The 26,517-nt window shown below is 41.1% G+C and overlaps 1 protein-coding gene across 1 annotated transcript; it reads left to right on the top strand.

Annotated features, from left to right (window-relative positions):
- The first annotated feature begins 11 nt into the window (after nt 1–11).
- gba3 (glucosidase, beta, acid 3) lies at nt 12–6,041 on the top strand. Its single transcript, XM_041779862.1, has 5 exons — nt 12–188; nt 1,512–1,736; nt 3,559–4,361; nt 4,853–4,976; nt 5,733–6,041. The coding sequence occupies exons 1-5, from the start codon at nt 134–136 to the stop codon at nt 5,927–5,929; spliced, it is 1,404 nt and encodes a 467-aa protein (XP_041635796.1). The 5' UTR covers nt 12–133; the 3' UTR covers nt 5,930–6,041.
- The last annotated feature ends 20,476 nt before the right edge of the window (nt 6,042–26,517 follow it).

Here is a 26,517-nt window from a genome sequence, read left to right as displayed (position 1 = left end):
GTCCCGCAGTGTTAACGGCTGCGTTCTTCGACCACGCGCATAAATAAAGTGTAACTGGACGAATGCTATTAGGCGAAAACCCAAAGTAACACGACGTAATGCGCACATAAATTAGCTCTTGTCTGTGTTAAACATGTTCCCACGTGACTTTGCGTGGGGAGCGGGAACTGCTGCGTATCAAGTAGAAGGTATGTAATCAATGACAAGATTTCTTACTCTTGCTTGTTACAGTAAGCTACAGAAGCTTAACGAGATACACTGGCATTAATGCAACTAGTGTAGTGTTATGCCTTTAACGCCACTACAACAAAGATATCAGTTTCATTGTTTTGTTCATTATTTTCCCCTAAAATTCATACGCACAAACCTAGTTGTATGTGGGCCTGAAATGGCTTGGCCCCTGAAAAACCCAATGAATGGGCCCTGTTCAGTTGTGATTTATCTATGGTATCAATGCATGTGTGTTGGATCCGGTTGGACCAGTAGCGTTGGAGTCAACATCCTGGCTAACAGTTACTTCATTTTTGCGCTGAAGAGTGCGTCAAGCTATAGGTGATGTTCAAATTAGTTAATAATGCCACTTTAAGACCCCTTTTCATCACTGTTTCTGCCCAGTTTCGCCAAATTTATTTCACCAGTAAACCCACTTCTGCCTTTTTTCAAACCAGATTTTGTTATTTTTTGCCACTTTAAACCAATTTTGCTACTTTTAAACCCTTTTTACTACTTATGTCACTAATTTTGCCAATTTTAACCCATTTATGCCACTCTTTAACTGCTTTTCACCACTTCCACCAGTTTTTGTCACTTTTAAGTCTTTTTGATGGTTTTCATCTTCATTTTGCAATTCTTTAATGAATTTTCCCTTGAATATGTTTCAGTCCTTACACTTTGTTGTCTTGTATCCTGACATATGTGCACATCATGGCTTAGTTAAGATTTTTTTCCAAACAGTTTAGTCAATGTGACCATCCACATTCATTGTTGACATTACAAATAAAAAGGTGATTCTGTTTTTAGAAATAGGTTAAATATAACATATGGTAATCACAGATTAACTTTACATTGGACCAGTTGTCTTGACCTCCATGGGTCCCCCATTTGGCTTGGTCCCAGAAAGCTCTTCCCTTTATGCCCCCCATGTGGGCAGCCTCGGTTGTATGTCCATGGGTGATGCAAATGTTGTCACTAAACTTTTTATATATAAAAAGGTAGTCTATTTCTCATTACTTTGACCATCTGGACTTCACTAATTCTGTTAGGGTTATCATAATTACAAAGCATGTGTCTTAAATAAGATTAGCCAACAAAAGAAATGAATATAGTTAGGCTATAGTGGTTGTAACAAAATTAAAATCAAATCAAATAGACTACGATCGAACAAGTCAGACATGAAATAAGAAAAACATGCTCAGGGAATTCCACAGAGAAACATCACCATGATTCTTTTAATGCCAAGATCCTTCATAGTTTACTGAATTAAAACAACCTTTTTGTTTGTATGTGCTAAGGTGGCTGGCAGGCAGACGGCAAGGGACTAAGTATCTGGGACACATTTTGTCATGAGAAAGGCAGAGTGTTTGGGGACCAGAATGGAGATGTTGCCTGTAACAGCTACAAGCTGTGGGAGAAGGACCTGGAGTGTATCCAGCAGCTTGGACTGACACACTATCGCTTCTCGCTGTCCTGGTCCCGCCTCCTGCCTGATGGGACCACAGGACATGTCAATCAAAAAGGTACATCCACATACCCTTGCTGACCAGATTGGCAGCCATTTACCTCTGGTGTTATACCATATTTGGGAAGCCTGTACTGATGTGTTCAAAGTTGGTTGGAAATCTGACATGACATTCAGTGCAGCCAATGAACAGTGAAAGTAAAAGGAACCAGGGAGTCATATTTCAAGCAAAAATGTTTTATAATAAACCATCACTATTGTCAGACAATGGCTAATCATAGCATCGAGCATCTGACAAGGTAATATTAGAATAACTTTTAGGTGGTTGAATGTTTACAGAACTGTGTTTATGTTAACAAGAAACTAACAGATTTGCACTTCAAAAATCTTTTTGTTGTTACTCCTGTAGCTTTGATCATTTGCTGCAACTTCCTTGCTAGCATAAGGGTTGGCTAATTACACCTTTCCTATTTTATGTATTATGTTGTACAACACTATCAAAAAGTAAGTCACAATTCAGCCACTTTGTGCGCACTAACACAATGCAGGCAATACTGTGCCTTAACTCCCTAACTGCCCTAACCACTGTAGCCCTATCCCCAAAAGTCTGCCCTAACCCCTGTAACCCCATTCCCAAAAGTCTGTGCCCTAATTCCTGTGGCCTTAACTCCTGTAGTTATAACCCCAAAAGTCCTTTAGGCCAAACTCCAGTCACCATAACCCCCAAAGTCCTCTAGGCCAAACTCCTGTAGTCATAACCCCCAAAGTCATATAGCCCAAACTCCAGTTGCCATAACCCCTCAAGTCCTATGGTCCTAATAGCTATAACCCCCAAAGACCTATAGCCCTAACTCCTATAGCGCCAACCGCATCAGCCATAACACCCAAAGACTTATAGCCCTTATTCCTATAGCCCTAACTCCAGTAGCTATAAACCCCAGTTATAAAACCCATAATTCCCTTTCCCCTAACTCCAGTAGCTATACCCCCAAGGTCCTTTAGCCCTAACTCCTATACCCCTAAGTCCTATTGTCCTAACTCCTGTGGCCACAAACCCCAAAGTCATATAGTCCTATAGCCCTAAATCATAAGCCCCAACTCCAGTAGCCATTAACCCCAGGATGAGGTTAATGGCCTGTTTATCAGATGTTGAAAATGAGGCCTTTTCATGAAAATGTTGGCTCTTTTTGAATTTGGATGGCAGCAATACATCTCAAAAAAGTAGGGATTGGGCAAAAAAGGCTAGGAAAGTAAGTGGTACTGGTGAAAAAAGCTGAAGAATCATTTTGCAACCAATTAGATTAACTGTCAGCAGGTCACTAACTTTACTGGGTCTAACAAGAATCTTTCAGAAGTTAAGATGGGTAGGGTTTACCGATCTTTAACAAAAATACATCTAAAATTGTGGAAAATTTCATACAAACGTTCCTTGAAGTAAAACTGGGAAGACATTGAATATCCCGCCATCTACAGTGCATAAGATAATCAAAAGATTCAAAGAATCTGGAGAAATTTCTGTGTGCAAGGGACAAGGCTGGAGGTCAATCTTGGATGCCTGTTATCTTTGGGCCTTGGGCATTAAAAACAGGCATGATTCCGTACTGGAAATCCCTGCATGGGCTCAGGATCACTTCCAGAATTTATTTTCAGTCAACACAGTTCATCATGCCATCTACAAATGCAAGTTAAAGCTGTATAATGCAAAGACGAAGCCATGTGAACACAATCCAGAAATGCTGCCGTCTTCTCTGGACCAAAGCTCATTTAAAAGCGACTGAGGCAAAATGGTTGCACTTAAATTTGAACTAACTCCAAGGAACCTTTTCAGAGTTGTAGTACTATGCTATCAAATTTTTAAACACTGGATATGTTTCCAACAGGTGTGCAGTACTACAACAAGATGATTGATGATTTGCTGGCCTGTAATGTATCACCCATGGTCACACTGTACCACTTTGACCTGCCTCAAGCTCTCCAAGACCAAGGCGGCTGGAAGTCACCAAGTATAGTGAGGCTGTTTGACAGCTATGCCAAATTTTGCTTCCAGACATTTGGTGACCGTGTCAAACTCTGGATCACTATCAATGAGCCATATGTATGTGCCAAACTGGGCCATGAAGATGGCATCCATGCTCCAGGGTTTAAAGAACCTGGGATTTTGGCCTATTTAGTGGGCCATAACATGCTGCGTGCCCATGCCATGGCCTGGCACACTTACAACACTGTCTTCAGGTCCAAGCAGGGGGGTCGGATATCTCTGGCCATCAACAGCGACTGGTGTGAACCATTAGATGCAGATTGCAATGAGGATATCGCTGCTACTGAATGCTACCTCGCATTCACCCTTGGATGGTTTGCTTGGCCTTTGTTTGTAACTGGAGATTACCCAGAAACGATGAGATCTGCCATTGATGCTCAAAGTAAAAGGTTTGGACACAGTGGCAGTTCAAGACTTCCAAATTTCTCCAAGCATGAACCCTCAATTTTGGGCACAGCAGATTTCTTTGCGTTAAACTACTATACCTCTCGTAAAATCAGACCAGGAGAAGGCTGTGGAAGTGTAATGTGTATGAAGAGTGACAGAGACGCAGCAGAAGTTTTGGATCCGTCCTGGCCTATTTGTGGAGTGCCCTGGCTTGCCATAGTTCCCAATGGTTTAAGGAAACTTCTTAAGTACATTAAGGTAAGCCTGTAACTTCTGATTTATCTTGAACTTTCATTTTTTATTTCTTAAACACCCAAACAAAGCTTGAACACATCCTTCATTTGAATTCAATTGGATGAAATGTGATAAAATGTGAAGTCATTTTTCTTTTTTCTTGGCGTCAAACCAAATTGAGCAACAAGAAGACAAATCACCTCCAACCAAACAACACTCTGACATTTGTTTAGTGTCTTGCTATCGATTTTCTATGCAGTAATCTCCCTTTAACACCTCCAGAAACACACTGATGCTTCATTAGTGCTGTCACATTGAATGAAACTGTTACTTTGCTCAAAGTGTTTGCAATTGCAATTTCCTGCTGTTGTGCCTTGTCACAGGCCATTAGTCTGAGCTTGGCACAGCTGAAATGCAGCTAAACGGCACATTGTAGACCAATCTGTCTCCCTGTGGATTGTTTGACAGCTGAGATGCCTTGTTTGACGGCAATATTTTGCCCCATGACTTTGCAGGACACGTTCAACAATCCAGCAGTCTACATTACAGAGAACGGCTTCTCTCAGGTGGGGGCGCTGCTCATTGAGGATATTCAGCGAGCGCAGTTTTACAAGGACACCATTTTGGAAGTTGCTCAAGGTAAAAGCTGGTAAAGCTTCAGTAAATATATGTGATTTGGAAGACAAGAGGGGTCCAAAATAGTTCAGCATTTAAACTAAGTGGGAAGCAAATTTTAAGTTTCATCAGTTTTTAGACCCTTCTTTGTAATAATTTTGGACAGACCTGCCGTTTACAATGTAAAACGCCCCGATAAATCATTCTTTTTCAATTATTGCTAAAAGATGAACTTTTAAACCTCTTAAATGAGCATGCATTTTTTACAAAACAGTGTGCAACCATGTCTCTTTTTTTTGCACATCTCTGAAACACTTTGCACTACCAGTGGAGTTCTATCAAATTTGGAAACGTACCTTTTATTGACTCGATAGATAACAAGGTTTAATTCAGAGCTGATTTCCATAAAACTATAATTATGGGGGAAAAGCTTAGCAAAGGATTTCCCCTGTTGATGAAAACCAATAAAACATTCAACAAAGTTTATCTTCAAAACTCAATGTGAAGAAATTATTGGAGATGTAAAGCTGCGCTTTGGCACCACCATCTGGCCAATCTGTGTTTTTTTGTGCTTGTAACAAAGCACATCATCTACAAATTCAAGAGCTCCTCTCTATTCAGGTTTTTATGATGGAGTAAAAGTCATTCAGGGAAAGATTAGGGACAAAAATACAGCATTTCTTGCTGTTTTGTTCTGCTGTTCATTCTGCTTTCATGAATCAGTAAACTGTCAAAATGTCAACTCTTCTCTATGCTTGAACTCCCTGTGTTCACTGATAGCTACACAGGAGGATGGTGTCGATGTCCGTGGATATTTTGCATGGTCGCTGTTGGACAACTTTGAATGGGCTGATGGATTCAGTGTTCGTTTTGGATTGTTTCATGTGGACTTTGATGATGAAAAGCGAAGACGAACTATGTACCAGTCTGGACGGGAGTATGCCAAGATTATTTTGCATCACAAACTGGGTCAGTGAAGACGAGAAGAAAATTTTTAACTTTGCTGTACATTCTTCATAAACTAGCAGATTTTGCATTTTTCCCTGTTAGAATTACACAACATGAGTCAGATTCGGTCAACCAGTCAATTAGGCCTTAATTTCTTTTTCTTTTTTTCCAAATTAAAATTCCACTATTTAAACCCTGCTGTTGTCTTTGAATTTCTTTGTTTGGAAAATGGTCTGGGATTGGTCAAACAAATAGGCTTACTTTGTTGCCTTTAGAGAAAATCTGACTTCAGCAGGGGAAGTGAGGACATGAGCACCGAGTTATTCCAATGGAATGCAAATTGGTATTCTGTCCTGCCGAGCTCCCTGTCAGCCTGCATGAAGAGTTTTATGGAGAGGGAAGACTTCCTTGCAGCTGTAAGACCAAGCTGTTCAAGCCACCTCTTGGGACTGCACAAGGATCTGTATACATGCCTTGTGTTTGTACAGGATAAAGCGCAATATCAATGGTGGTATCAGCTTGAATAGCTGCATTGTTATGTGCCTGAGTATGTGCATGCACTCTACCTGTAGATGTGTAATGTGACACAGTTTGAGCGTCTATCAAAGATCTCTAGCAGCTTATCTTCTCCTTAAATCTTCCTGTGAGAGTCAGATGAATGTGTCTTTGATACACAGCAACCATGCTGAACTTACAGACACACACAGTATAATACCTGGCATTGTGCTCCTGAAGGTTCAGGCTGATTTAAAGGTTGAAGCAGGGACTAATGTGAGGGAAATGTTCATGCCTAAACAGTCTGTAGTGTTGTTCAATATGTGCAATAAAAAACCTGGGATGTACTTGGAATAAAGGTTCAAATCATGATATGGCCTCTTTGCAAATGTTAAGAATATACTGGTACTTGGAGGAAATAAATCACACTAATAGTAGCTGTAACAAGTATTCGACCCCTTGGATGTTTTATCCTTTTATTGGTTTTAAAAATCAGTCATGGTCAACATAATTTGACCAAAAACGACAAAAAAATGATTGCAAGTGATTGCAGTCTAAAGACACCAGTCTGGAAGGTCCAGTCACTGGATAATCATTATTCCTGGCTACCATTACACAATAAGGACAAAAGATCACTCCTAGCAACTCAGAGAAGAAGTTATTGGAAAGTACAAGTCAGGGGATGAACACAAAATATTTTCAAGGAACTGAACATTCCCCAGAGTTCAGTGAAATCTATCATCAAGAAATGAAAGGAATATGACACGTGTAAACCTGCCTTTAACAGGTCGTCCTCACGAACAGAGTGACTGTGCAAGAAGGAGACAAGTGAGAGAGGCCACGAAGACACCTATGACTACTCTGAAGGAGTTACAAGCTTCAGCAGGTGAGATGGGAGAGACTGCGTAAAACAACTGTTGCCCAGATTCTTCACCAGTCAAAGCTTTTCGGAAGAGTGGTGAAGAGAAAACCACCGTTGAAGAAAACTCAGATTAGAGTAGAGATATAGAGTTAACCAAAAACGTGTGGTGTACTCCATGGTCATTTGGAAGAAAATTCTTTGGTCTGATGACACCAAACTCTGCACAACACCACAAACACACCATCCCCACTGTGAAACATCATGGCAGCATCATGTTGCAGGGATGCTTATCAGCAGCCGGCCAATAGAGAATTAATTGCTGGACTTAAAAAGGGATGTTCATGCCAGACAGCCTGACAGAGCTTGAGCAGTTTTGCAAAGAAGAATGGAGTAAAAAAAATGAGTAAAATTGCAGTGACCAGATGTGCAAGAATGATTGAGACCTATCCACACAGACTCAGGGCTGTGATTGCAGCCAAAGGTGCAACTTCTAAATACTGACTTGAAGGGGGTGGATATTTATGCAGTCACTTATTTTACCTTACATAGTTTTATCTCTTTGACATTAATTTGTAGAAATATGTTTTCACTTGACATTAAAGAGGTTTTTATGCAAATTAATATTGGTAAAAAATATATTGACCATAACTGATTTCTAAAATGAATTAAAGGGTAAAACAAAATATATGGGGGTGAATACTTTATAGCTACTCTAACAACGTGTATTTCATCATTCTTTCCACATTCGATGCTAAAACCTGTGTCACCTTTCCTGTCAAATCCAAAAGGAACCACAAAATAGAAGTCAAATCAGTATTTATAATGCTGCCAGGCTGCATAAAGCACACTCCAGTAAGTTCAGAAGGGATGCCAGCTGAAAGCAACAGATGTCCTGCCACAGGAAGAGAGTTTTAATGCCATTTGTGTTCCCCGGACAGCTGTGCAAACTCTCTACTTAAAGGAAGAAAAGAGGGAACAAGGTGAAACGCCTTCTGTTGACTCTTTCTTCATAGTTTAGTTAAGGTAGGATTATTTTACTGAGCAGTACACTTTACAGCTACAAGGCTGAGAAAGCTGTCTGTAGCTTTAGGCTTTGAAAGTATTATGAGGTAGTATGCAGTGTTTTAGGTTCAAAATGCTTGCATTGAAATTCCTGTCGTGTTTGCTTCTAAATGTCAATAGAGAACCAGCCTTGGCAGCTTAAAAGAGCTGTTTCTAATCCTACACTGCCACCCTGTGGTATTAAAGAGAACTACAGTTTTGCATTCCTCAGTGCATGTATGCACTTCACAATATGGTGTCACAAGATGTGCTGCTGAGATTAATAAAATGCATCTTGTTGGTTTAACAGTAAACAACTAAAGCAGCTCCCTAACCACAATACATCACAGATTTAACACAATTAATATTTATGCTCAGATGTGAAGGAAAATGTCATTTATATTCAGTGTTAGGAGACTTTGTTTGCATTAATAAGCGCCTTGTATCGTGACATCCAGTTGGCTGTGCATACTGTTTTCAACAGATGTGAGTAATACCCTCGTGGCCCTCCTCCATCTATGTCAAGCCGAGTGAGATTCTCCTTTGTCTTATGATGAATAACAAGCTATTGTGGAAACATGAATAATGCCACTGCCGCTCGCCTTAGAACTCCTTTTGCTTTGAACGCAAACTTGGACCATATCTCACACTATTTGGACGCTAATGAAGTTTGTCTAATATCCGTGGCTTGTGTCAGAAGCGGCTTGTGAACATTTACATAACAGATGCAACTTGTCACGTGGAGACAAAATGATTTTAAAAAACGCACCTTTTGTTGAGACAGCTCAGAGAATCCCATGATTCCTCAGTGCAGGGATGGGAGTTGATTAGTAATTCGGTCGACTGTCTCCCAGTATTGATGGGTTCCATCTTCCTCTATCACTGACTAGATGGGTGAAAGAACCACCGCTGCTGCTGAATTGATTGAATGAAATATGAGCCATAAATTACTCCACACTTGGAGTATGTCGAAATGAGGAATAATATGGAATTATACGTCCCTATTGCAGGTTGGAAAGCTTAAAACATTAATTAGCATTTAAATAATTCACTACTCAAGTCTCTTTAATAGCCCAACTACCAATGTTCAACTCCAATTCATTACAGCAGGCAGAATTCATTCTGATTAGAGCTGTGATGTAGAAAGTCGCAGAAGAAACCATTTCCAAATGTGCTTTCCAATTAAGCACCAAATATATCATGTGTATAGATAAGTTGCTTTTGACAATGAATTAGCACGTTTAATTGTGACATTCAATCACATTCGCTGGCAGAGATTTACCCCAAGGAACATTCTGGCAAATTACCCAAAGAGGCCCATTTGTATTTGACCAAACTTTTACTCATTATATTTTGACAAGCACTGAAATATTCAATAACTCTGATATTCATTTATAAATTAGCTAAATAATTTAGATGCTGATCTTCATTGTGATTTGGGCAAAAGCACAATCTTGTGTATCGGCGCAGTGCTTCCAGGTGCAAAGGGTATGACTTGTGGCAAATAATTACCTTTTTCTATTTACTGATTACCCTCATATGCATATTCCCCGGAGAAATCGTATAATTAGATTGTTGCTTCAATATCAAGATGAAGAGACATCAGCCACTCCTTCCCTCTAGAGTGCCGATACAAATCTCTCTCTTCCCTTTCCTCTCCCTCTCTCTTTGTCTGGGTGCCTCCGTCAGCTGGCGAGGGACCCGAGAGAGGCCCAAACCACCCCTCCGCCTGTCTTTTTCTTTCTTTCACTCGCTCTTTTTTCACTCAGTAGCTCATCATCTTCCTCTCCTAATCGCATTGCTCATTTTCCATTGACAAGAGAGGAAAAGGAGAGAGAGGGAGAAAAAAAACAGCACAAACTTTCTAAATCCCATTGACCTACTTCGCCAGACATTTCACTGGGAATTCATATTAGTGCAAAAGAGTTAGAAGAAGAAATGTTTTCTCATTTCCCACCACCCCCTCCTTCTCTTTTTCTCTCTTTCAGCTGGAAGCCATTTTCTTCACATCCTGTATTTGATCCACTACAGTACATTTTACAAGTGGATAAATGCCTTACCGTGGCGTAACCAGCGGCTCTGTCACCACTTTTTGACAGTGGCGTAAGAAGCGTGACATCGGCGCTATAAAAAGCGCTTTGGAAGACCTCGTCTTTGATTGACGAATTTGGCGGCAGAGACAAGATTGAGAGGGTGGGAGATGAATATTTCGAAGGCCTTGAAGACAGGGAAGTGGAATTATGACGGAGCCATACAGAGAGCTAAAGCAGGGGAGATGAAAAGAGAATAAAAAGAGAGAAAAGGCAATTCAAATCTTTTTCTTTCAAGTCCCTCCCTCGGGGACTGCAGATGACCCCGCTAACGACTGTTGAAAATCGTACTCCCTTGAGTGTGATGGCGCCGCGTGATGGGAGGGGGTTCGCAGACCTGCCTGAAAAATTGAAAGCTCCTAGAATATTCAGCTAACCCTATGTGCTTGGTTGGCGGGGGGCATGCAGAGATTGGTATTCAGGGTGTGTGCGATTGTGGTGGGTAAGCCCAGCGGTGGTGGCGGGAGAGAGAGAACCCCCTGCTTGTGCATGTGTGGTGGCCAATGAGCCGAGCGCCGGGTCTCATGGGAACAGTAGAAGTAGTGCGAGTGAGTGAACATAAAGTGAGAGAAGAGAAAGAGACAATTTATGGAACCTTTAGATCCAGAGTGAGTTTAACTGTGATGGCGGTGTAGGTATCAGGCCTGGATCCAAGCAGAGAGACTAATGACGTGGATATAACCTCATGCTCCCAACATGCAAACAGGGTGCCATTGACAAAGAAAAAGAGGCAAATTAATCTGCTCTAAATCTTCTTTAAAGCTTTGGAGACCAAAAATTGTTATCTGTGGGTTTTACCTGTCTGAACTCAGAGAAGAAAATACAAAACGCCACTTCAATTTGTGGTTCCTTGAGAGGGACAAAATAGAAGTATCGTATCGTATCATACATTAAGGGTTAATTTTGATATCATTAAGGCTTGCAATTTTGTTATTTATCATAAGCACTCACAGTAGCAATACTCTCAATACACTCAAATGATAGCCCTTCCAGGTGCCCTAATGTTGAAATAAATCCTGCAAAAATTGAGCGTAACGCATTAGTTCAGGCAGGCCACAAAGTCAAGTGCTGCCATACTTGAGATCAGCTGATCTCACTCCAGCCTTCATCAGCTGACAGCCAGTGGATTTTCTCTAATCAAACTATTGGCAAATCACTCTCATGCCGCCTTGTTGGAACTCACTTGCCTAGCTATACCCTGCCACTCTTTTTGAAAACTGCTCTTGCAACCCTCCTCCACCCCAGCTCCTCCTTTATTCTGCTTCTGACTTGTCTCTGGGTTTTGCTGCTTCTCTCCCCATAACATAAATGACAGCAATAAGTGCAAATTAATAACTGCTAATGAAGAAATAGCTGCAAATCATGTGTGGTTCTTGACAAAGTGGTCCTAACTGAAATGCCCTTTTGGATGCCTTGTTGGTTGATCACCATGGTGAGGTGCCCTGGTGCATCATGTAAGTAGAGAACATTTGATATAGTTCCCTCAAAATGAAAAAAGTGCCCTCTTTGGTACCTTAAAATGAGCAAAATGGACAAATTTGACAAAGTGAGGGAACTTTTTCAAAGTACTCATTTGAGAGTAAGTGCTTATTGAGAAATTGTCCTTTTTGGTGCCTTTTAAAAAGGACACAGTTTGACAGTTTTTCCTGTCCTTTGAATGAACAAAATTTGGGCCCTGTTTGGCACATGCAATAGCAGAAAATATACAGTAAACTGCCATCAGCTCCATCAGATTATTTTCACTGTTATCCCCTTGTGTATCTTTATGTTAGTCCTTAGTTTTGCTCACATAATAAAAAACATTTAATCCTAACCTGAACCTTTGTGTTTTGGTGTGTCTGTGACACTATGAGCAGTGCGAGTTATATGCTAGGCAACTGCGAATCTCCTAAAAATGATTACAGGCATATTAGCCGGCTAAACAGCTAGATTTGGATGTCAAATTAGACAGGGTGAGATTAAAAGACAGGTGACCTTCTGAGACCAACGTTTTACACAACAATAAGAGGTGCAGGCTGTACAAAGTCGAATAACTTTTGAGCCCTCTGTTTAACCTGGAAAGTGGGTGACACTCTTGGGTCTATAAGATTAAATACACAACAGCAATGCCAATACTCAACTCTGTCTAACAAATTTTAGTCAATTTTTATCGTTTTTTTTTTTTTTTTTTCTGCTAGCTTAGCATTAGCCACCATATTGAATTCCCTAAGCAGATGTCACATTTGCTGTGACAGCTAACGGTAGGCTGTTCCATTGTCACAGCATGCTTTGCCAAACAAGGCATGAGCAAACACTTAGACTCTGGAGGAGAGAGCATTAGTGGCGCATAATGGAGAAAAAAAATAGTCTGGGAGCCCTCTGTGTCACTACAGACAGGAAATGCTTTGAATGATGGCTCATAATCAGACAATTTAAAAAGTGAAAGGAATTTTTTACACTATAAATGGGAATATTTTGAAGACTTTTTGTCTCAGAATGATTATTTTTACACTTCTTGGTCCCCAAAAGATGAGAGAACAACTATGTACAAAAAAGTCATAGTCTAATTATCTAACATAACTAATTATCTATCATTTTTACAAACACTGGCCCGAAATCCAGATTAAATGCTCTTTTAAAACAATACAAAAGCCTGCCACCATTAATATTGCTGTAGCCCAAGTCAATGCCCGCTGCCTTCTTGCTACAGCTTTGCCTGGCACTTTGCCTGACATAAACATGAGTAGCTCAGCATTTAGCGCATCTAGGAACAGTGCAGTATGGCCATATCTTGAACTAGAAAATGGAAATAAAGATGTAGGTAGGCTGTTTAGGTTTTTAGTAGTGTATAACTACTTAACCAGAGTGGTGAGGTTACCGGATGAGCCCCCAAATATTACCACCTGGCACAGGGAGGTAACAAAAAGGGAAACCATACGCAAGTTCAAGGTGTAAAAAAATATTGTTTATAAAACAAAAATGATCAAACATATTAAATAATCAATGTGCTATGTAAATATGAGATATCAGTTATGTCTGAAATACATAGATGAGTGTATGTGTGGTGTGATTGAGGTGAAATATGCATCAAATCAAACAATAGAAGGATCAGACTGGCTTATATGCCTATCAGAAGGCCCTGCTCAACTGAGCAGGAATCAGCTGACAACCCCTCACTGCTCCACCTAACTGCCAACTCTAAACACCTGGAAAAGGACACAGTTCTGAGACACAATGCATGGAGGAAATCTGGCAGAGTGGAAACTGAATAGTAGGGGTTGTCACAACATCAAGGACGATAATTATCTGCAAGGAGGAACGAAGGCTGGCCGAGCTAGCTGCTAGCTTTAGCCACACTCTACCAAGCATCCAGCTTTATATCATACCCACTGATATGACCCTGTGATTAATTTGACTGTTTTCTGAGCATTTACTTAGGTTCATTTCCTCATCCATGTCTCTTTCAGTGGCTGAACAAGTGCAAAAAATCTCCAATCGTCTGCCTCAGCTGATTCAGCAGCCATACATTTCATCTCCAAAAACTGCCCTATAATCATGAGCTGCACAGCAAGTTTAAACCAAATAACTTTTTAAACAGATTTTAAAAAGTTGTTTGGCTCTAGACCCATAAAGGGAGAAAAGCAGCTTGTGTTGTACATGCCACATCACTGACCCATTTACAGCTCTGGGTGCACTCTTTCCTGGAGTTTGAAATAAAGAGGTCTTTTTGGTATTTCCTCAAACAACAAGTGGATCCCCTTTGTAAAACTCTACAGCTCATCTTTGATTAACTGCAGGCGCCTTAGGTTCAGGCCATTTCAAGAGAGAGCGGACAGATAGGACGCAGAGCAACAGTGCGCGCGGACTAATTAACTCTAAGTGTTGTACGACATGCTCCCTTCTCACCCGTGTTGTCACTCAGGGTTTGAGTGGCGCTAATGAGAGAATTATCTAGCCTCGGACCCTGGTAATGCATTCAAATGAACAGCGGCTGACCTGACTTATGAGATGGCTTTTTAATCTCACCACTTAATACCAATCAAACCTGCTTTCTCGTGTGCCTACACTGGGAGAGACCTCTGCTCCAAATGCCACCATCAACCTTCTTTTTTTTCTCAATGTTGATCTAAGGGAGAGCGTTAATTGTCTCGGAAGACTCGAGGGCCTCTGCTGATATTATGAAGGGAAACCTCAGGTGTGCGGGATAAAACAGGTGGATACAGCTCCTAAAGTGTTTGCCTGGCATCAAAGTGAAAGTGTTTGGGTGCATGCGCATGCTTGTGTGTAAGCCCCTTATCATTAGAAGCCAGTTGAGGATTAAGAAGGTTAATAAGGTCACGAGTTTGCAACAAAAAAATCTGACACACAATGAAGCTTTGGCATTGTTGGATTAACATAATCATCATCCTTTAGTGCCCAAACCTGTGACTCATTGTTGTGCTCACAGTGTTTCCAGATGCAACACAAACCCTCTACAGGGGGTTTGTAGGGGCGTATTTAATAATTACCTGGAGGTATTACAAAATCATGTATTTATGCTTCAGCTGATAACCTGTGATCCAAATTGGATCAAGGTTTTTTGGTTTGTGTCTTGTAAACACAACTGTGATGGTTTGCTTCAGCCAGACAGATGCACAAACTAGCACACAACATGAGCAATAAGCCCTTTCAAGTGTTTGGGCTGTAGCCGTTTTTGTTTTGCCAAGTGCTCGAGGTAACAAATAGCAGATCAGGCAGAGTTCAAGGCAGCTTGCAAAACGGTTGCTGCGTTTCAATGCCTTTTGGGGAGACTTTTATTGTTATAAATCTTGTGCTGTACTAAGACTGTGTATGTTTGAGCGACTCTTTTTGTGTGCCGTGGAGTCCAATGAAAGCTTCAGGCATGATGTGAGCTTTTTTAAACCTGTGAACTGAGGTTTTAGAAAGCAAGTGCACCCTCTTGGCCTGCAACCATCCCACACTTTTAGCATGCACAGGGAAAAAGCTATTGATGAGTCTAATATGCAAGGTCTTTCCGCCTCCCTGAAGTCATTAAAATCTATATTTTTATATTGTTCACGAGCAGTCAGGATTTGCTTGAATGAGGCCCAATTAACAGGATTTAATAGGATTTGCTTGTTGCTGATTCAAGTAGGTGTTTAGGATACTTGGGTAGCAATTTCACTCAGCTTTTAAAGTTAGTATAAAGTGAGGAATAAGCCCCTTGGAGTGTTGTCATCTTGAAGAAAGTGGTGAAGGATGTGCTAAAGCTGCAAGATTAGAAACATTCTTGTGTGGTTTCTGTTTTGTTCCCAATCATATGGATCTCCAGTGGTATGATTTTAACTGGTTTGGATCAATGCAGACAGTATTGTGACTGCTCTGCGTGTGTGATCACACCTCATGTCAGAATATTGCTCTAATTGTGGTTTTTGAAAAGTTTTGTAGCAAACATATTCAATTACGTGTGTGTGTTTGTTCTTTTTGTGTGGTGCATCTTTTACATGTCTCCAGTTGGCAGCTAATTTTACAGAAAACAATGATCAGCTGGTGTGTTGTGTCATGCATGTGTGCGGCAGAGCAGCAGCTTTTGTCTCTATCTCAGCCCGCAGGCCCATTGTCATGCAGGCGCTCAGGTAACACGGCCAGTCGTCACTCATCTGCCTGACGGCCGCTGCTATCTGCCCTGACGCTGACTGATGATGGGAGTGTCAGTTTGTGTGTGTTAAAGCTAGAGAGTGTGTTGTACCCAAAAGGGGGTCTGAGCCAGGAAGGAAGACAAAAATGAAGGCCACCCGGACCAAGACCAAGAGTTAGTGGTTAGTCCTACATTCACTGATCCTGCCGAACAGCCAAGTCAGGAAACAGTGTTGCTGAGATTGACTGGTATGCCACACTGGCATGTTCTAATGAAACGGATAAAGTGTTGATGTATGACAGATTATCAGTTATTTTGAAAAATTAACTGAAAATAAATGGTGGTTATGAAACACTGAAATCTCATCAACATAGTTCAGGGGTTCCTAAACTTGTCAGCCCATAACCCCCAGAATAACAGTGCCATGCAGGGACTGAGGACCCGTACTTTCATTAACCTCCAAAGACCCTGCATGTACATGTGAGGACATTATGTTTCGGCTCTGGTTCAACATACTAATAGTTTCTGTTATCAGAATTCTTTTAGATAGTTGCCTGGAATGTACACTGAGGTTTAAATAGTTTGAGTTTGTGGTGAAATTCTCAGGAGCTTTCATAGAAATTAGAGGGAATTGGGAAACATATTTCTAATACTGGGAAATGGGGGTGGGGGGGCTTTTGGGAAATCTGATTTTTTTGGGAGGTAGGACAGTTTTAAAAACTGGTTAGTATCATGGATATTTGGGAAATGTATTTGTAATTTTGGGAAATTTGATTCTTTTTGGCTTTGAAAACTTTAGTTATGGAAATCTGGGAAATTTATCTGTAAATTTTGGAGGGTTTGATTAGGGAATTTGATCAGAAAAGTTTCAACAATTTAATGGAATTTTTTTTGATATTTTGGAAAATGTGTTTGTAACTATGGGAAATTGGAATTGAATTCCTTTTTTTGGGGGGGGCTTTGAAAATGTTACGTATTTTCATGGAAATCTGGGAAAAGTATTTCTAAATTTTGGGTAATTTGATTGGGATGGGGGGGGGGGGGGGGGGGGTGAAAAAATGGATAGTTTGTTTGTTTTGTTTGTCTTTCAATTTCCTTGAATTACCTTGAAAAAAAATTGTGGATTATATATATGAACTTTTTTAGATTTTTTTTTTTTTTTTTTGAATGTTAAGGCTTAATGATTGTATTCTGAGAATATGTTAAGAAAATGGGACACATTTTATGGAAAAACTTTAAAAATATGTTCATAAATTATTTCTTAAATATTTGAGGGAATTTGTGTGGATTTTTTAAAGGAAAATTAATTCAGAAGTTTTAGTTGAAACAACTGACCAACTGGCTGACAGCCAAAACATCTGCTCTAAATCACCAATCCAGTGCTGTATTTTCTGCAGAAACAGCACCTTTACATCATTTTTGGCAAAAAAAAAAAAAAAAAAAAAGTGTTCAAAACAAGGCTGAGATTTTAAACTTAACAGATCCTACTGATCCCAAATTAGTGAGAGAAACTGCACTGTGATCCAAAATATTATGTATTTACTGTTTTTTATACATTTTCTCCTAAATAGTGTATATATAACTGGCAGTCAATAGGATTTTTCATTACTCAACAATAATATCGTGATCTGGATTTTATTAAAAAAAAATTAGATGATGACTGTCATTTTTTTTTTTTTTTTTAGCAAAATGACTTAAAATGCAATGATCCAAATTAGTGGCCAAAACAGAGTTTTACAACACTAAACAGTTTCTAAAGGATTGAATGAAACCCACTACGTAAAAATCTTTCATTCAAAGTAAGTCAGTATTGTCTTTAGAATGATCTTTAAATTTAACCTTAAAAAGCAGATGGACTTGCTAGACTTCATCTCTGTCATCAAGCATATCCATCTTTAAAAGCTCCAATCAATAATACTGAACACTGTTTGGACCAATCAGCACCATTTTAGGAGAACGAGGCAGTAGCTATGGGCGAGTTTTAGTTGTACTGAAAGCAGTTTGCAATAGCTGCCTCCAGTATGGTGATTACCTCAAGCACCTCGGATGTGGCCTTAGCATAGCATCAGTTTTACTAGAGCTGGATCACGTAATGTGAAAGATGTTTTTGCTTGAGTTTGAGAGAGTTACGGTCATAAAGGGTTTTAGTGGTTGTTTACAATAGCTGCTGAGTGATTAGCTTGTACTTAGCCACAGCAGTAGTTTTGCCAGAACTTGACATTATTAAAACAGGGGCAGAGAGCTTTTCATGACTGAAAAGATGTATTTGCTCTTCTCCCTGTCTGCTTCAGCATGGGTTTGCTATTGTTTTGGGTGGGATTTGCCAGTGTATCCAATGGCTACTGACGTGGTAGCCATTAGCTTGGATGTAGCTGTAGGAAAGTAGCAATTTAATTGGAACTAGACCACATTTCTTTTTTAAAAAAGAGCAAAGAGCCAGACCGAAAGCTTGTCTTGGCAGATAAGATGTTCTTGCACATCTCCTGACCAGCCTTGGAATCAGTTTTACATACAGAGAGGTTTCGGCATTAATAATCTATGGCAGCGGTAGCCTGTCAAGCACGTGCGTACAACATTTTGTCTTGTTGCTCTGATTGGCCCATCATAAATGCAACAGACAGACTGTTCCTCCAATCACCTTCTAAGAATTTTTGAATAGTCCTGCCCTTCCCAAATGCTTTCTATGGAAACTTTCCCTGATGAATGTGAAATATATCCATGCAATGGAGATCCAAAACACTCCATCTGGCATGTCAGGTTACTTTGAATGTATAAAATGATAAGAATTTATCTAAAACCACGTAAAGACTTTAAGAACTGCCATTATTTAGAACAGTGGCTAAAATAGGGATAATGAGGGAACCCTCTGAGGGAATTTGTGTGACTGAAGATGGGGAATGCAAAGTGGATTTATTCGTTTTATGTTGAAATCATAACAGTGATTTCACAGGGATTGCAAGATTTTACAGTAAACAAATTGAAATCTTAAGTAGAATTGACAGAATTTTGATGGGTGAGACAAAAAAAATAATAAGTGATGCTCATTAAGAAGCAAACATGTCAGTCAAAGCTGAAGTTTAGGAAATGTGACAAAGTCTACAGAGCTCTGTGGGTAATTATAGTTGCACAGGAGCCTTCAGTCTTTTATGTAGAAAAACAAAGGATACAAGTTAGACTTTCATTTTATTATAACAAGGTTAAATACAGCCTTTGAATTTCCCAAACAGTGATAGTTTGATAAAAATAAAGTAGGCCAAAGTGAATGTTTTCAGCTCTTGAAGGAGGAAATAAAAAAAAAATAGCACATGTATGTATGATAGATGCACATTTAGTCTCAGGTGGAATTTGTGAATTAGTGTGGACGTGGTTATGAGTGTTTTCATGTGTCCAGAAATCAATGCTCCAGCATTGATGCTGTCTTGCCTTGCACATGTGAAGTGAATTGAGGGGGAGTTGGAGGAGGTGGTGAAGGGTGGGAGTGGAGTGGGATGAGAGGAGCGCTCACTAAATGGATGCGATGCAAATGGCACCAAAGGACATTGGAATCAATTTACCTTATTGAAACAAATGAGAGCAACTCGGCCTTGCCATAGCGCACGTTCTGTTTTTTTTGGCCGCCCCCATTGTTATTGTAATTAACCCACCCTACCCAAATCCCTGACCCTCCCTGTCACAAACACAGCCAACCCCCTCAACAACTCTGCCTAGGGTCCCTTTTACCCTAATGAAAAAGCCTCAGAGGTGCCCAGGTAAAAATGTAGGTGCTGTAATGGTGATTCATGGCCTGGGTGACATGCTAAAAGGCATGGGAGATCTGCCTAGGAAAGCATTAAGGATTAGGTATTTCATGAATGAGCTCCAACACACACACACACACACACACACACACACACCCCCCCCCCACACACACACACACACACACACACACACACACACAAAGAACCCCCACATGTAAAGGTTTACGGACATCCTCTATTCCCAGCATGCTCTCATGTCTATAAACTTCCAGCATTCATGGAATCCCAATAACCAAAATGGACTCTGCGTATCACTGGAATGACCTCAGAGGCAAGTGGCCTAGATTTTATATACTGATATGTGATGTCCTATTGAAAATTTGCCATTCCTTTGTTTAAGGGTAGGGCACATTGAACTCTAATTCCCATGTGTGGTGTGGGCATTGTGCAGGGGTCTTGGGGGATGGATCAATAGTTAGAGAGAGCGATGGGGTCATGCTAGAATCAATGCCCGGGACAAACGACCTCCCACCGCCGCCTGCACCTTCCAAGCCACTTGACACCTGAGGCGATCTTTGCTGAAATGTCCTCTGCTGAAATGCCACAGGGCCACGGGCTGCTGAGCAGTCACTCATGCACGGCTCCCGAATCAAGTGGTGTATGCAAACCGGGTCCGCTGTCATCCATGGTGAAAGGCCTTGGCTCAGCGTTACTACATAAACAAAACTCATGCACCTGAGAATGTCAATTACTCCCTGCCTGCCCCTTCGGACGGCCCTGTGCTTGATGGCCAAATTGGGATTAATTTAGGGAGGATGGGGGCCAGTGTAGAGGTGACACCATGTCGTTCCACCCTGAAGAGAGAGAGAACGGGAGCAGCAGGCTGGCTTGATTGTTCCCCTATTACCCCATGCGCCGTTTTGCATAAGCGGCAAAAGGCGCTGATGAAAACAAGTGGCGGTTTCAGGTCGGAAGCAGACACCCAGAAAATGAGCTTTTTTTCCCCCCTTTCCCTTCTTACCCTTCCGCTGGGCCGCATAATTCAGAAGAGCCATCTTGTGGAAATGTCATCGTGTGGCGGCGTTGGAGCAAGCAGTGTGACAGAATGCTGTAACGCCTCCTGGGCTGGGGCCCTCGCCACGCTTGCCACGCCCGAGTCGGCCTGACCTTGCAGGTGCTGATATATGCAGCCACGTTGGTGTCAAAAAATGGACAATGGGTGCCTCTTCGTTCTTGAAGGTTTCAGCGACTGTCAACACAACTTTCTCCTCCAATTTGGGTTCATTTGGAGGTGGAGCATACTTCAAAGTGAGGCTGTATTTGTTTATATTCTACAGGATATGGATTTCTTCCCTTTTTTTCCTTGCTTTTCTTTTTTGAATAGAGGTCAATTCCCCATCGTGCATTCCCTTTTATGCTTCAACTCCCTATTCTTCATTCATCTTACCTGCTGACACATCTGACAACATGCCGCTGTATTATCATCTCCCAACCCCCAACTCTCTACCTTTCACAACAACACAGCTGGCTCGACTCCTCTCGACACCTCTTCTCTCTCCTTTAGAAAACTGATTATAAATGGTCAATTTGAAAATAGACTGGAGAGTCCCCAAGGCTGCTTGCCTTGTCAAATTGAAAAGGGACAAGGACAAGTCAGTTGACTTGTCCCCCGTCTGCCGTCCTGATATTTCCGAGGCAGGCGTACGAGAGGGAACATAACAAATTCCCCCCATGCGACGAAGAGGCGATGGCAAAGGATGACGAGGGAGGGAAGGGCGGCGGCGAGCTGAGGATCTTCAACATCTCGCCCTCAGCATTTATATCACAAGTCTCCACAAAGAGTCTATGGATCACTCCAGTGGGCTGGTGTTGGCAGTATCAGGAAAAGCCATAGGCTGTCAGGGAGTATGTGCCTTTCATATTTCACTGTAGACAGCCTTCCCTTCTCCCGGCCTCACTCACAGCAGCCTTTGAGGATAATATCTTCAAATCCTTCCTTGCCATGCTGAGAGGCTATTTTTAAATAGATATTTATTTCATTCTCTCAATTTTTCTTCCCCTCTCTGCCCCCGCTGTCCTTCAGGTATAGCTTTACCCTTGTTGACCGGTGGAGGTATCTGCGAAAAGCGATGAAATGCTTGCGGCTAGACAGGAATTTTTGTCAGCAAATCTGTTTTTCATCTCCATTTTCCTCCACCATTTAGGTAATTGAAGGGAAAATCAGTTGTGTTCTGTTTAACAAAACAACCTCATCTTTCCAACTGTAATTTTCCTACGACAACTGAAAAGGGAGACAAAGATAAATTTACTTTAAATTTACTTTGGCATGTCACCCCATTATGCTGAAGTCTTGTCATCAACAGAATAAATACATGATTTTGAGGCGTCCAATGACCTGCATTGACTTTCTTTGTTAACAACACTCCCTTTCTGATTAATCACACCAGTGAGATGGAGAGAGCTCTTTAATAAAGTCCGTTGTGTCCGTGATTCATCAGGGAAGACCTTGCAATCAGACAGGATGTGTCTTCTCCCCAACACGTACCCCCTCTCTCCTCAGAATATATTAGAGTGAATGTGAGAGACGGAATCATCAGATACCAGGAGGTGAATTGAAGTGGTCATGAACCTAGTGTCAAACTCAAATAGCTGAATGGCGATAGATAAAACAAACAAGGAACGTGAACCGCTTACAGAGGAAGGCCAGGAGCAGTGTGCTGCTCTGCTGAGAACTTTTACAGATAAGGCCTGCTAGTCCTGAATCGCAATTGGGCTATTATCGGGTGTGACCCCTGCTGAAAGTGTAACATATGACCCTAAATTTATGTATTGCATGAACTTTCTCCCCACGTAGCATAGCATGAGTTATGTTTCATGTTGAATTGTGAGCTGTCCTGCTTTCCCCCTGGGGGTGTGGGCCTCTTGACCCACTGTACAAAAAAAATGGTGGATGGATATTTATGAGCTGCTACTTTCCCTTCGGGCTGAATGTTGCTATTAGTAATGTGACCACTTTTCTGGTTGAAAGCTGTGGGGATAAAATATACGGGAACAGAATATGATAAAATGTATTTTACTCTAAAGCTGTGTTTTTGCCAAAAATAACTTGAACTGGTGGTACTTCACAAGGGATTGTGGATCTGAGGACCTTTGATGTCAAATCTTAAAGAACACAGGTAGTGGACCAGTGGAAAATTGTTCACTGGACCGTTTCATCCACTGATCACTATGCTGAAACTGCACAGTACCTCCTGAAGATTTTTTTTTTTTGTTAATGTAACAGAAGGCCCATTTTGACCAAAAGAATCAGGAACTTTTAGCCAAGGGCTTCTCTTCAAGGCACATTATTGCTTCTTTCACCTATGTTTCCAATGCATCCTCAAGTACCAAAACATCATACAACAAAGGCCAATGATGTATTGAGGAGCAATAAAATTATTGCTCTACACTGCAAGTCATAAATTATTTGAGTGACAGAACAGTTAGCCTGTTACCAGGACCCCATGCCAAAGTTTCTGGACCATTGGAAAGTCCTCCCTCCCAAGTAGCCAAGTACTGAATTTTCCGATCTACAAACCTGAAATAAAATTAAGACCCTGGTTTCTACGATCAAGACGTACAAAGTCCTTAAAGGGCTACTTCCTGGGAAAAGTTCCAACTGTTAGAAAGCACCAAATGTCTTGGTGACTTTAGACCTGGATTCTTTAAGTTACTCAGAGATACCACTGAGCGGGGACTTTTCAAGGGGTAGATCAGTTACCCTGGAACTAATTTTAGACCATGGCTCCTGCAGTCATAATGTACACAATTCCTTAAAGGGTTCCTTGTTCCTGGGAAAGGCTCTTCAGATGAAAAACATTCAGAGCACTGCCGACCCAAAATAAAAGTTCCTGAACCTTTAGAGAAGTACACCTGAGCAGTGACTTTTCCCTAAGTCTTTGGGATTTGAGACCCAGGTTCCTGTGATGGAACATTCAAAGCACAGCGGACCCCAAAAGCAAGGTTCCTGAGTTTTTGGAAAGTTCTCCCTTCCCAGTAGGGAATTTTTATGGGGTAGATTAATAGACCTGGAATTAAATTTTGACCCTTGATTTTATAATAAAGATGTGCAAGTTTCCCAAAGGGTTTGTAGTTCCTGGGAAAAGTTCCTCCCATTCAAATCTTTGGGGCTTTCGACTCGGATTCTTGAGAGGAAAATATCTGCTCGAAAGGCCTCAACCCTAAAATTGGAGCTAAATTTAGGTCTTGTCTTCAATCGAAAAGTACAAAGTTCTTTGAGAGGTTACTAGTTCCTGGAGAAGGATTCTAATGTGAAAAATGTTTCTAATGTCTCTGGAGGATCAAGACTGCCGTGGGTAAAACATATTGAGTTCCTTAAGAAAAACCTTTGGCTCTGAGAAAGTTCCTGCAGTCACACAGCCATTTTAGCCTGTCACGGTTCGACTCAAAATTCTTTCTTTCTGATTTGATATGACTTCTTGTCAACCACTGCAGACAAAAGAATACTAGATAAACACAACACCCCGACTAATGCTTTATTATACCTTCCTTACGTATTCCCTGACGACTGTCTCTTGCGCAGTAAGCACAATTCGAGTTGTTGTCTGTTATTCTTTATCTCATTTTGTTCCTCTAACCATGGTTAATAACACTTTCTCCTATCTACCTCTATTTCTGGGCTAAGCCGAGTCTTAGAGCTGGCCCTCCGTTTCACAGAGAGGCAGAAAATGCTTGTGTAAGCAGAGGAAGGATTCCTCTGCTGCTACTTCAGGTAGTCCCCTCCCTCCCTTTAGCTGAGATTTCTATCCCAGGCCCTTATTATCACCAAACAAGCACTTTTTGATGATGATAAGTAATAGCCACATCCCTCTGTGTGTAGGACTCTCTTCTCAGGGGAGTAAGGCAAGCATGCTGGTCATTTTTCTTGCCTGTTTGGCGTCCAGCAATCCAGGGGAAAATAGAGGCTGCATGGGGATGGGGTGACTGTGTTTGTGCAGCACTATTCACAGCCAGACGAATGAGCAGTAGATTGTGTTAGAGTAATGCTTTTTGATGTTTTCTGATGCATTTAGCAGGTTATGGGAAAAGTAAAGAATGCCAGACTTATTTTGAAGACACAATATCTTCAACAGAAATGCAAGCTACCACTTCACATTACTGGTTGGATAAATCAGAAATGACCACAGCTTTACAGTATATATTTCAACATTATCAGAGTTTACAATGTGGCTGTCAAGCATAATAAATAATCCAAGAAACAAATCTGATTCTTCAAGGCAGCAACAACTGAGAGGAAAAGATGATTAAGGGGTCAGTGTTTTCAGAAATAAAAGATTCTGCAGCTTGTTATGATGTAGTTTGACAAAAAGGCTGATAATCTGCGTAGAAAAAGTGAAAACATCCTGTGAATGAGTGGACACTGATAGAAACTCTTGGCCCTTTAATCCCACAGACGTGCACGACAGCGGCCTGTCAAATTACACAGACCAATTTGAAAAGCACAGCAGGGGAACATCCCTCCTTTCAATTTAGTGGGCATCTTGTTTATTTCCTGCTATCTCACTGCCAAACACACCCCCTATAATTCAGTTGGATTAGTGCGACAGTTTGATATGATAGTCTCCTAAAGGAGGAAAATGAGGGAAGAGATGATAGAGAGCGAGCGAGGAAGAAAAAGGGGAAAAAATTGAAAGAGACAGAGGATGGAGGTGAAAATCAGGACAGGAACTGGTGTCTGAAGAGGGTTCAAATATAAGGCAGAATATATCAGATAAAAGATTAAAGCTAAATGTGCCAAACACAACTGGGGTTTTGTACTGAGAGTTGAAGGTTTTGCTCTCGCCGACAGGAGCTTCCTTTGTCAGTCTGCCAACAATAAAAGCTGCGGCCGCTGGTGTGGTCTGCCAAGTATGCCACTCAACAGAAGTGGAATTCAAAGCAGGTGTCCAGAGCAGTATGTCAACTACTCTGTCCTACAGCCAATGTAGCCTTAAGGTGGAGATGAGCACTGAGGAGAAAGGCACTGAAGCTGCACACTACACAATTTTAAGCCCCATTTTAGGCCAATTTACCCTGCAATGATCTGAGGGGTGTGACCCAATTTGAAGCTTTGTCACAACTGACTATTTGACCAAATAATCCTCAAGTGTGTAGTATCAACATGATAATTTACCTGCTACCAATTGAGTCAGAGTCACCCCAACCTGAAACGAGGCAGGAGATTGGGAATAACTGGGTGTAAGCAACCCATGCTGTGTGATGCAGCAGAGCACAGAAAGCATGCTGATGCTCCTGGGACTGAAAACAGGACATTACATGTTAGAGATGCTTCAGCTTTCTTGCAGTAGTTGGCGCATTAGCAAAAACATGTGATACACATTGAAATACACATTTAAATATGTAGAGGGGCGGATCCTAATCATGTGACATCTGACGCCAATTAGAAGTTTCATATAAGAGTTACAGTGACTTTCTGTGAAACGGCGTGATAACAAATTGCTCACCAATAGAGAAATGGCCCAACTGTGTCACTTCCTGTTGCCAGCAGGGATAATCAAAATGATTTAATTAACCTTTGAATATGTAGAGGGGCAGACCTCAATCCTACAGGTGAAATTTGAAGGCATTGAGATTTTTGGTATGAGAGTTGCACATACTTCCTGTCAAAAGTATGACACATACAGATACAATAGAGTCCTCACCGACCAAGGTTTGTGCTTGCGCCCTAAATATCAAAAAGTATGATATTTATGACTCCAGGTCAGGCTGCCTCCAAGGATATACATGCAACAACCAA

Source organism: Cheilinus undulatus, linkage group 22, assembly GCF_018320785.1.
Source record: "Cheilinus undulatus linkage group 22, ASM1832078v1, whole genome shotgun sequence".
In the NCBI taxonomy this organism is placed as follows: Eukaryota; Metazoa; Chordata; class Actinopteri; order Labriformes; family Labridae; genus Cheilinus; species Cheilinus undulatus.
Note: the sequence above shows the minus strand (reverse complement) of the source record. Positions and strands in the feature narration are given on the sequence as shown.

What these genes read in the sequence shown, in the direction of transcription:
- gba3 (XM_041779862.1), top strand. Translation starts at nt 134, where the DNA reads ATGTTCCCACGTGACTTTGCGTGGGGAGCGGGAACTGCTGCGTATCAA. An exon ending in AGGACATGTCAATCAAAAAG is followed by an intron (nt 1,737 to 3,558) that starts GTACATCCACAT and finishes TGTTTCCAACAG; the next exon opens with GTGTGCAGTACTACAACAAG. An exon ending in CATTTTGGAAGTTGCTCAAG is followed by an intron (nt 4,977 to 5,732) that starts GTAAAAGCTGGT and finishes GTTCACTGATAG; the next exon opens with CTACACAGGAGGATGGTGTC.